The sequence below is a fragment of the Columba livia genome, chromosome 5 (genome assembly GCF_036013475.1).
Source record: "Columba livia isolate bColLiv1 breed racing homer chromosome 5, bColLiv1.pat.W.v2, whole genome shotgun sequence".
Taxonomy (NCBI): Eukaryota; Metazoa; Chordata; class Aves; order Columbiformes; family Columbidae; genus Columba; species Columba livia.
In genome coordinates, this window is record NC_088606.1 from 13,044,468 (window position 1) to 13,056,716 (window position 12,249).

Consider the following 12,249-nt stretch of genomic DNA (forward strand, 5'->3'; position numbering starts at 1 on the left):
TTCCTATTTATTTGCTGAAAGTTGATCCCCATCAAAAGAAACAACTGAGCATTGCAATTCTGCAGTCTAGAAAGCTCCTTGAGGAGGGGAGGACTCAGCAGGATCAATTGCTCCCACATCAGAGAGGAGCCCTCTCCTTGCTGCACAGCTTGTCAGGGAAAGGCAGAGCACAACATCCCTGATGGTCCAAAGGAAAATGGGCCATGTTACACAAAACAAGCAGGTAAAAACAAAACAGAAAAAGGTGAAGAGCTCATACAGAAGTAACTGAAGTTTACTTTATCTTTTGTTTTGGTATCAGGCATTTACTGCCCTTTTTTTTCCCACTAATATCCTGTCAGGATTGGCAGCCAATGACTCACCTGCGTTCACTGATAAGTGTAGCCAGAAACCCAGCCTACAGCTCCTCTTCTCCATCCTGTGCTTTAATCACACGAAACAAACCCAACCCCGACCCCATGAGTAAAATAATATTTAAAGCACCAGGAAAAAGCAAGGCCGGGAAGCTTTCCCTTATCTCTGTAGATATTGCCATCATAGAAGCACTGAAATCAGATATTCTAAGTATTTTGTTTTCAGGAGTGACTGTCACAGTTCAAGGCAAAGCAATAGTGAGTGGCCCTGAAGAAAACTGTGCAACCTCACCAAAATTACAGGAGCATGGCAATTAGGACAGGTTTTGACAGTTCATCTCCAGAAAACCAGACTGGCAAGCCCGTGAGGCTGCCAGTAGCTTCCCATGCCCAAGGACAAAGCCCTCGTGATTCATTTTCTGGTCAGCAATCTTTAAATTATTTCCTGAATGCTACAGAATACACAAGGATTCAATGGATGGATACAAATTAGAGAAAGAAACTATGGGTCTCTAGGTTAGATTTTTAATCTCAAAATCTGGGATTTACCACAGGCAAGTTTGTGCTTCCAACAGACGTGCAGGGACAATGTAAGACATATATTACACCCGTTACTGGAAAGCTAAGGAGGGCTTTTCCTGCAGCTGGCTTCTCGCATACAAAGTTATGGTAAATACCTAAAATCCTTAATGCATGTGATCAGAAATTATCATGCAAACACCAGTCTCACTGACAATTTATCTAATAGCCAAATCAAAAGTAAATAGGAAGAAAGGAAGATGAGTGACCCAATGAAGAACCAACAATTTGTCATTTAGAATGTTTTATTAAGGAGTTTGACAGATTTTTTACTGGTTAACTGATTAAATTTACACTTCCCTATATTTAATCTTTAATTCATTTCATACTCAAACATGATTGTTAGCCATTAATCAATAAGGTTTAAAGTGTTCATGATTTATGGACAATGCCTTCAGTATAAATAAGAGATTCTATGATGTTAGAATTTATCTGGCTCTGGAGACGGCAGGATGGCTGTGAGTGCCCATTCCTTAGTTACCAAAAGCAGAACCAGGAGGACTGATGAGATTCTGAGCCAGTGGTGTGATAAAATGAAATGGAAGCAGCTATTAAGGATCTACAGAAGATAATGATGAACAAGAAACCAAAGGGTTAACAAGACTATGCTTTTGATATATGTCAGAGAGATTAATAAGTCTCTATGCTATGGAGTAGGGATTTACAGCATCTGTACAGTAAAAAGAAACGAGGCAGATTAATGAAATGACCACCTACGGTTCTCCTGGGATGTAAAGATTCAGGGCTGCAGGGGCATGGAGGTGCTGTCAGAGGATCAATGGGAGCCCGGACACAGCGGCAGGCAGAGGGACCTGAGGTGTTATCAGAGTTGTCAGCTGCAGCCCGTGTACAGAGCAGTGAAAGGGTTAACAAAAAGCCTCCATGTATTCAGATGCTAATTGTCAAGATAGTGTATTACTTGAGGAAAGTAATTTGATTACTCCAAACTCCCACTAAGGAGGCGAGCTTGTGTCCTTTCCATCTGCCAGGCTCTGAGAAAGATGATGAATTGAACTCAAAACGCACGTGTGATGAAGTCACCGCCATTCCCCAGCCAGCAGCGCCCCGCTGCCGTGCCCACCCTGTGGAGGGGAGCTCCGCATTTCAACTTTTCCTTTGAAACCCAGGAGGCACAATAACCTGTTACTCGCTGCCGCTCGCTCTTTTTTTTTTTTTTCCTTTTTTTTTCCCTCCCCATTTTCTGCCTCAGCGCTACAACTGAGTCATTCTGTTGCCCATGGCTCGTGGGTATACAGTGCTCCTGCAGCGTGCTGCATTATTCCCCAGTTCATCTGTCAATGTTATTTTCGGCTAATGCAGATGTGGGGTTCACTTACCATCGCTTTGTAGACACTTGTCGAAAACCATTTGGAAAGCCTTAACTATGCATAAATCCGCAGAGTGAATGTTTTCTTTCATTCACTTGCTCCTATTATTTTATTTCTTGTAGGCCTCTGCGGCAGAGATGGAGAAAATAAGGTAAGTGAGACGTTTATTTACATCTCATTATCGAGAAGAAATGTTCTGTTGCACAATGGACGATACAGGCTCTCGGAAAATATTTTGCTTAATATGATCAGTGTAAAATACTGGATTGCATGATGATGCAAGGGAAGCTGTGTTTTAGAGACAAAAGAAAAGGAATGTGGTTAGTCTAGTAATTCTATTTTGCAGGGATGTCAATTCAGAAAGGATGTTTTACACATAAACATGTTTTATTGCCAGATGCAAAGGATATTTGATTATATAAATGTAGTTACTTGTCCATTTACTGCAAGAGCCTGCCATTCCATTTAATGAGGAAAGTGGATCAATAATTCATGAAAAAGCTGAAGAAAATATATGGTTGACTTCAAAGCATCTAATTACTGTGGTTTGTTTCAATATAATGCTGTAACATTGGTGTTCAATTTTTGTTTTATATTGTATACCAGCCAGATAAATCTTGTCTTCTCTGTGTTTAAAATGTTGTCATACTGTACTAGTTTCTCAGCACATCTCTCTGCTTTAAGCAAAAGGAGGTGGCTTTTATAAACATAACTTTTCCATCTCATGTCCGAGTGCAAGTCTGCTTTGGGGGATATTGCTTTTGTGTATGTTGTCAAGAAAGAAAAAGAAAGAAGAAAGCATTGTAGCCCATTAAAAAAAAAAAAAAAAAAAAAAAAAAAAAAATCTGTCTATTAATAAAATCCCCAGGTATTATCAAAGTGATAAAGAAATGCTGAACTTTTTACTACCCTTTCAATATTTTATGTAACTTATTTTAATAACCCAAAACTCTGGCTATGCTCTTACCTGGTTTTATTGGATAAGCCCAAATTCCTTCTCTGAACCTGGTGACTTTGGTTAGTGACAACTATTGTCCAAGCACAACTTCTTAGATTCCTTGAGTTTGGAATGGCTACTCTGAGTTATTAGAAATGCAGAAAAGTTCTAAAATTCTGGAAACAACTGGGGAAGTAGTGACAATATGAAAGAACAGAGATTTGACTGAGTGTTTAATGAATTCTGGGCTGTAAACCAAATCCTCCTTTTCATTTGAGAAGGAGAAGGAGGTAAAGTCTCTTACAGTGGACTTGAAGATGCATGTCCAAAAGTTTCTGATCAAATTTATTTATAGAGTGCTTCAGTTGCACATTTTTTGTACTGTCTCATTATGATGGAAGTCTTATAAATTTTGAACTGAATAAGAAACCCTACAAAAGACATTATGGTTTTACGTGGATATAAACACTATAATGTTAAAACTGTGAGTTTTTCCTGAGCAATGGCTGAGAAAGCACCACAGTATATGGTCCTGAGTTTAGTAAAAATTCCAAACAAGATCACCTATGATGTATGCATGCTCATGTCATGAATTACTCTCTTAGAAGGTGCAAGCAAATACATTTGTACATGTTTGCTTGATAAGCATGTGTGCACAAATGCAATACAATACTTGTAATATGTTCCTGAGGGTGCCTTAACCGCTGCTTTTAGCAGACAGGCTCTTGCCACATTTGCAGTCATGGGCTGCAGAGCCAAGGAGAATGAGCTCAGGAATGTATTGAAAAGGAAAGAATATGCTATGACAAGAGTAAATAACCATAAAGCTCCATTTTCCTGGCACCCCGGTTTTGTAGCTTGTCAGGCATGCAGCAGTCCTTACCTCAGTGCTTCTTGAGCACTGTACAAATGGAAAAGCCCACACAGCCTTGCTATTAACTCGAACAAGAGAAGGGTCAGGCTGTGTCAGGAGTTTGTTAATGAAGTTTTCTGTTTACAATTCTCATCTGTAAAAGCTGCTTCTGATAGCCGTTTGTCCCGATCACCCAAGCCAGTGCATTGCCAGTGCAAGGGCCCCCTGCGCTCCTGAAGGGAGCAGCAAGTGGTGCTAGGGGACCTCTGGCAGGAGCTGTACTGCTCTGTCCCAAACTCTTCCAGGTTCCCTGTCTGTAGTCATCTTCTTGGTTGCAAACTGACAGAACCCTCAGCAGTTTAAGAAAACAGTAATCAAGCCTGGAGTCATTATTTTAAATGATCTGTGAACACACAGACCTCAGAGAATTAGATTTTTCCTAACCCTATCCAAGTCTAGCAGCAATGTAAAAAACAGGTTACCTTGTCTTTTAAGCACAGCGTCTTCAGAGAGACCATGAAGATAGATAGCCTGAAGCAAGGGGAAGGAAGAAAAAACAAGAGGGAAAAGGGTGGGCCAGGAAGAAAGAGGTATTTTTGTTACGTGTAGAAACCAATGTAATGTCACAGGAAAAGCCATTCCCACATGATACTTGAATATGTTCTGCCCTATCCCCTGAGCCCAGCTCCTTCCCCACTCTCTCTTTGCAACCAGCTGAAGGTGTTCCATCCTACATGAGCTGGGATAGTGCTGGCCTGAGGATTAGAGCATGAGCCCATGCCAGTTGTGGAGCTGGGGTGCACAGAGACTACAAGGCTAGAGCAACAGAGGGAGAAGGGGGTCTGGAATTAGCAAAAAGGAAACAAACCAAATCCCTGTTGGAGAAACTGGAGAAGCAAGGTGGATACCCACAGAACAACCTACACAGCCAGGTGTAGGTTAAAACCCTCAGGGTTAGAGAAATCCAGGTTTTCATTCCACGGTGCACTTCAAGATAAGTCTTTTAAATATGAAGAACAGGCACAGAGAATCACACTTTTCAGAGGAGTTGCTCCACACTGACAGTCCTTGGGAGCCCACAGGATCAAACATTTTTAAAAGGCAGCTCTAGAAGCCTTAGAGCGAGCTTTGCACATTGTCCAACTCAATGCATCTGGGGCATCCCCAAGGACTGGGGTAGGCAGGGCTCATTCAGACAGAGGGGCAAATACAGGAGCCTGCAAAACTGAACCACTGATGACTCACGCTTTATTCAGCCCCAAATTCACTGAGGAAGGGCAGCACAACAAATGGTGTCACAAATGAATACACGTCTTGCTGCTACATTCCTTCACTCAGAATCTAGATGGAAAGATGCAATTCATCTCACGTAATGCAGTAATAATTCCCCTCGCAGACCAAGAAGCCGTTGTGACCTGCAGTGTCACATCCTGCCCTTTTCAGCAGGGGCTTGCCATGACAGCATTAGAGGTGGAAGGAGCAACAGGAATCAGAGGTGGAAGGTTATCAATATTTAGTCTGACACAGGGATGACTTCCTCTAGATGTGGAAACATGCTATTTTGTGCTAAAACTTCAACTAGAAGAATTGGTTACTGCAATGAAGTGTTCACACTGAACAATTCTTAGCAGTACATAGCGTTTATAACATCTCAAGATAGCAATATATTAGGCAGGAAGTAAGGCTAACTGCTAATCACAAACCTCTTGAGGATCTGTAGTTATGTAGGTTGGCTGTGTATGGTTATACAGCCACTTTAAACATTAATTACATCTGGCTACAACTTTTTAAATACAGTTTTTTGGATCTGGTTCTTTTCATGTTTAAATGAGGACCGAAAATCTTAGTTAAGTAAATTTCAAATATACCTATACTGTCTTATTTTGACTCTCAGCAATGTGCTATCTTTGGTGCATATATTCAAGAGATGCACATGCCTTCCAAGTCTAAGGCCTTGCAAATCTGTGGTGGCTGGCACACAAAATTGCGAGTACTCTGGAAACTGCTCTTTTGAGTCAAATTGAATCCATAGAATGGCTAGATGTGCAAATGAAAGACCAGTTCCACCACAACTCCTGTACAAATTCCTGGTAGTTTTTTCTTTGCTTTCTTTTAATCCTGCTTGAAATAAAGGTTACAACATTCAACCTTTCAGGTGAAAATGTTGTAATGTGTGGCATAACAGACCTCCAGATATATTTTTGTACACAAATATTTACCAGATTGTCAGTGTTCCTTACAGTGAAAAATATCTCACTTGGCAGGAAATACCAGTTAAAGTGATAGATATCGTTCAATAACAGCTTTTTCTTTTTCAAAATACATTCCTAAAATTTCAGTGACAATTCAGAAACTCTATAAATCAATATCTTTAGTTCTAAGCTTTCAAGATCCACAATAGGCAGAACTGTTTATCTAAAAGTTCACAAAATGGGACACATCACCACCGACATCACCTGCCGGGCTCACATAATTAGTGCCTGTAAGGAGGTTGACTTTCTACTTTGCAATGTAACCATGGTATCCCCCAACTGAGGATTACATTATTTTGGTAGCATCATTAGTAGTACTTTACTGACCATCCAGGGATCTCTGTTAAAAGTGATCTGTGTATCAAGGAACTTGTGAGACAACACCATTCATGGTAGTCCTTGCTTCAGAGCGTATGAAAATGAAGTTATTTGTTTTGCATACACAGCTGGTAGTAATTCAGCTGCTCAATCCAAGTCTCTTGAATTTTCAGACTTGGACTTTTCTCGAGTATGTTTGAGTTCATCTGCGGTAAGGAAGGAATAGCAGTCTCTTCAAAAGGAACGTCAGAGGCACATGCAGTCCTAGAGAAAAGCTTTTGTGACAGTTTACTGAAAATGTGAATACCTTCCTAAATGCCCACTAGATCATGCTGCCTTCCTTGCACTTGATATAAATTTAGCCCTCTTCACATGCTAATGAACACACTGCAATTTCCTGCCATCCCCACCTTGTCCTTGCTCCTTCTTTCATCCTGTATCTACATTAATTGTACCACAGTTATTTGAACAAAAAGAGAGGATATTTTTTTTCAAAGAAAGTTAACCAACAAACATGGTTTACTTTACCCTAGACCTTATCCTCACATCCACAGCTAAAACATTGGGAGCTGCTGCCTTGTATAGAGGCATAAAGCCACAGGACAGCAGCAGTGATGAGCAAGCAGCAGCTCCAGCATCTGCTCAGCAATGTCTGCAGTCTCTCGCTTATGCTGTGACTTCAAACCCCCGCTCAGGACACAGGCAAAGAGATGGCATGGGACAAGTTCAGAAGAAACAGAGAATACGGAAATGATAGTGTGAAAGGGCTAAGAGTTTGGGGTGAATTTTGGGTCCATTTTGAAAGAAGGAAGCAAAAAAGGAAAAGAGAGCTGTCTACTTATATTCAAACAGGTAAAAAAGGTTTTAATTTTTATCTCCTGTTTTCATTTCCCAAACAGACCCAGCAGCAGCAACAGCACTGCAGTGTTATTTTTCATCACATCTGGTTTGTTCACTCTGGTATCCAAGGTGTGAGTGCAGCACAGTTAAACCACACTTTCCTCCTCCCAGACACTCCACTCAGTTTTAAGTTCAGTGCTGGTCAATCATAGCAATGGGAGCAATGTATACACAAGGATATATTCACAGCCTCCAGGGGAACTATAGCCCTGGACCTGGGATGGACTGGGGCACAGAGCGACACTGATCTACCTATACTAGCACCTCTGAGAATTTTATTATTGCTATCAAGGGCACAATATGCTTGTGTAGGTTATACTGAAGTCCATCACACTTAATTTCCACTATTACTTTTACCCAGGCTAGTCAGTCAAATTAGCACTACCTAGCTGAGCCACGGGGGGTTACTGTTCTGTTTCACTACAGCCCTGTACCCTGAACTGCTCTATGCTGCTTGGAAGAATGATCCAAAAGGCAGTGATGCTGATACGGAAAGAATCATCTCCAGTCACCTGCTGTAACAAGTGTTGTGTTATAATATCTTTTAGCTCTAGGTAAATATTGAGTAGTGTAAAAGCATTCAGCAAACAAGAAATATGACATGAACAGAGAGCAGAATAGATTCAAGTTGAATGAAACTGGGTATAGCTGTGTAAAGTGGCCTGCAGGGATAAGTGAAGCTGAGCAAACATCTGAAGAGACCAAGGAAGTGGGTAGGAGGAGATGAGCCATGCCATCAACTGGAGCTGCAGTGAGTCATGAGGAAGAGACTGGACCAAGGTGATACCGAGTGTACAAATAATGCTCTGCCTAACCCTTTCTTGCAAAGCAAAGTGCATCACTGAGCAGTAGTATAACCTGCTCAGGAAAAAAAAAAGGAGGGGACATTTTGGACAAATATTTAAGAAAAGAGGGGGGAAAAAAAAAAAACGTCATTGCTTATGATCCTTCTGATTACTTCAAAAACTTTGTAGCACAGGGAATAGAGCTTCCAGAACAGGTTGTTTGTTTGTTTTCCTATTTTGGTGGGTTTTGTTTCCCCTCCCTCCCCCCACCTCAAAAAGAGGCAATGATGCTCAATGGTCAGAAGATTCAAAGGAGGGAAAATTGGACGGTCTCTGCATCCTTTATATTGCTAACAGCAACTAGACTTCAGTTTATGTAAGTGCTCTGAGCAAAGCTATCAGGAGATGCGTGCTGAACAGTGAAAACAGTGACTTACAAAGCAAAGAGCAGCAACAAAACATAAGCTGGAGAGTATAAGAGGTTCCAAGCTGCAAATCCCAGATGGTTCAAGGGCAGTACAGTTGGTGAACCATACTTGAGTGTGCTCTGTGGTGAAATCAAGTACAATTTGAATGCTTGCTGCTGCTACAGTGTACAGACTGATGAAAGGAAGGAGATAACTTGTCTGCAACACTCTATTACAGGCTTTTGCAACTGCCAGCTCCACTACTGCTGGCATGGCTCAGGCAATTTAATTTACCAATCAATCCTTGATTTACACACAAGTGACTTTACAATGCATTCAAATAAAAACTCCATATCACCACATTTGATTCAATGTTCTTTAAAAGTCAAAAGCATCTGAAATGTACCAAAACTGTGAAGGTTTTCACATTAAAAAAAAATCAAAAGGGATGAATTGCCTTAATGTTTTAGTGATGACTTACAGCCAGCTTAGCATGAAGTATGATGTGCTGAAAAATAGACAGTAGATAGTGAGCTATAATCATGCTTTTGGAATTTGTGAATACAAAGGTTGTATAATTTACAGAGCCCTCAAATGGGATAGCAGTATCATAAGTGCCTGTAGTTCCTTGCTAGATTTCTCTCATGTGTGTGACCATCCTACTGCTCATGTGAACTGCACAACTCTTGTTATTCAACTCATCCAGGTGCAATAGGATCCACCTCATTGAATAGCGCACAGAGTCACTGCTCATTGCTTGGTTTCTAATAGCGTTTATACTGTGACAAAAAAGGGCTCCACGTTACAATCAGTTATATTGCCTCTTAGAGCATGACTTTCTTCATACATGCATTTGCAAAGCTTTGAAAATAATTGAGAAATCTAGTTTTTATCCTGAACTTGCCCAACTGTCAGAGTGCTAGCAAAACCATAACTGAGAAACTGTGTGCAAGAGAACATACACACACCTCATGCAGCAGACTTGCATCTAGGAGGGCAAATGGTGTTTGAGAGGAATATTGTGGCATAGAGGCAACAAAGCAGCAGTTGACTGACTTACACTGAGTACTGGGACATCATGACTCATGACTACACAAATGCACTTTCAGCTTCTCAGAGCAAAATGCAAATTTTGACAACTTATTCTTTATTTTACCCATCTCTAAAAGAGAAGGAGGAAGAGAAGGGTGACCTAGAAGAAAAAAAAAAAAAAAAAAAAAAAAAAAAAAAAAAAAAAACACAGCTTTAAACTTGTCCTGGAAGCCACTGAGCTCTTTGGGGAGTCCCTGCTGTGGTACAAAGACCCTCATGTTCACAAGGAGCTCCAATGACTCAACAGCTCCAAATTGCTGCCCTCTGTTCAACAAGACCAAGTTTTCATATCCACGTCAGAGCAAAGGGCCTTCCTTAACTTTGAAGCTTCTGTACAGATCAGGTCAAACAAATGAGCTCATTCTATGTTTCTGTTACCTCTAACTGTCATTTTGACGAGAAGATCAGCCTAAGGAGCTGCTCTATTTTTAAGGTCTTCCAAGAACGATACTGGAATTCCTAGCAATGAATGGCAACTTAATCTTTTCCCTCGACATCCCCCAAGAGCTCATTCTTGCAGTAGCAATTTGAAGAGATAAGCAATCAGCACTCCTCTTTTCAGTGCTTTTCTGTTTTAAAACTGTTAAATCTTTGTGCTGCCATTTCACTCAGGGATGCTGGCTTAACCAAGGTACTGCACAAATTAATACAGGTTTCACTGCTTCACCTGTATCTACAGATAGAAATTGTCTATATATCTGTATAATTGGTTTTACTGCCAACAATTCCTACAGATGTAGGTGCTTGAAATGACATTTAAGTAGCACTAAATGCATGGCAAATGACTTTGCACCTGCGTATTTAACTAAGTTTATAACTGCTGGGTCACTTGACCTTTGAGATATTATTCTCTCTTGGTATTAATCCCATCTTTATTCTGTAACAAGGAAGTAGTATTTCTAGGCAGCTGATCAGAAACAGCCGAGACCAACATGTACCAAATATATTCTAGGACTTAATGCAAATCCATGAGTGTCTGAAAAAGAAATGTTTTGCAGCTCTACCCAATATTCTCAAGAACTCAGTGGGGAGTTAGTAACAAAGTACATTCACAAACAGAGGCACATCCTTCATGATGGGGAAAGTGCTGCTTTCTGTAGGGAAATAAATATTTTTAGACTGCATACAAACAATCTATAGCACTGGAACAGCTCTATTTGAATTCAAGATAAATTGTATGCTTGGTTTTGACTCTCAGCTTGTGAATAGCTTGTGACGTTTTAATTTGTATTTGCATTCTGATATAGATTGATGAAAGACCAACAATTAAAGAGTGAAAGATCAAGTGAGTCAAATACTCTGAAAGCTGGATAAAAATGAGAAACCCAGCAAACTAGCCTGAAGCAATGCAAGTAGACTGGTGAAAGAGCAGCAATGATATTTAAGTAAATTACTTGGAAAACAACAGCATAGCTCAACACACGGAAAAATTTGATAGTTCTAGTCAAAGGAAAAAGAAGTTTTCACACAAGTCCAAACTGTCCCTCTTCCTACTCCTTTCCAGTGCTGAATTCATAGACAGACTCATGCTAAAAGGGGTGCATGAGTGGCCTGGCTTGTGTCCAAATCTGCACATCAGCAGATCCACTCTGCTATCTTCTTGCAGTCCTGCAAACACAGTGCCAGACAGAGCCATGCAGAGATACTTCTGGTTTCTCAACCCATATCAGCAGTGCAACCCTGACAAATCTGAGCCTCAGCAGTTCCACTTCATTTCTGACCACTCACAAGCCTTTAGGAAGAGAAAAATCTTCAGGGATTATCCCTTTCCTTACTGTATGAATGCCACCAAGTGCAATGAGCATGAGAAGCAGGCTTCCAAGTAGATTGTCAGCCCATGCTTTGAAAAGTAGTCTAGGCTAGTCCGTTGATGCCAATCTTTGTTCAGGAGCTTAGAGTGAAGGTGGAGTGAGGAGTAAAGAAGGCTGAAAGAAAGTCCTGTCATTCACTTTGGTTCCATTTGACCATTTGTAGAAGGCAAAGCAGTACCCTTGCCCTGCAGCTGGAACAGCTGTGGTAGGTTTGGGAGACCCCTTACTAAAATAACATTCCCAGTTGTGGAGTCCCCTGCAGTGTGTTTTCATGTTTTATTTCTTCACAAGAGGCCATCAGTTTGTGTCTTTTCTTTATATCAAATGTTCTTTTACTACTGGAGGAACCAAGGGCAGGAAAGGTCTAGGAGATAACACAGATACACAGTCCTCTCCAGTCCCATGTGAAGGAAGGACCAAGTTCCAGAGTCTTGGCTTTTCCATGGGGAAGGTTGATTATCCCTTTGTATAACTCCAGGGGTAGCTCTGGCAACAGAGCATATGGGCAGGAGAGGGAAGAAATGAGTCAGATAGAGAAGACTGACAGTGGTTTCTTTGAGCCAAATTTAGCTGACCTACACTGTTTCATAACAAAACAACATCCCCTCCCCCTCAGCCCCTTCCCTCCTTAATC

The 12,249-nt window shown here is 40.9% G+C and overlaps 1 protein-coding gene across 5 annotated transcripts in view; it reads left to right on the forward strand.

The window, feature by feature from the left end:
* Positions 1–12,249, forward strand: part of BEGAIN (brain enriched guanylate kinase associated) — a 164,853-nt gene that overhangs the window by 47,776 nt on the left and 104,828 nt on the right. For 4 of the 5 annotated variants that reach the window (XM_021292493.2, XM_005506173.4, XM_021292494.2 and 1 more), the window contains exon 3: positions 2,383–2,411. In XM_021292493.2, coding sequence (XP_021148168.1) covers positions 2,383–2,411 — 29 coding nt within the window. Of the gene's footprint in view, positions 1–1,694; positions 2,412–12,249 lie in introns of those variants that run through there. The other variant, XM_065063480.1, reaches the window with a different exon arrangement.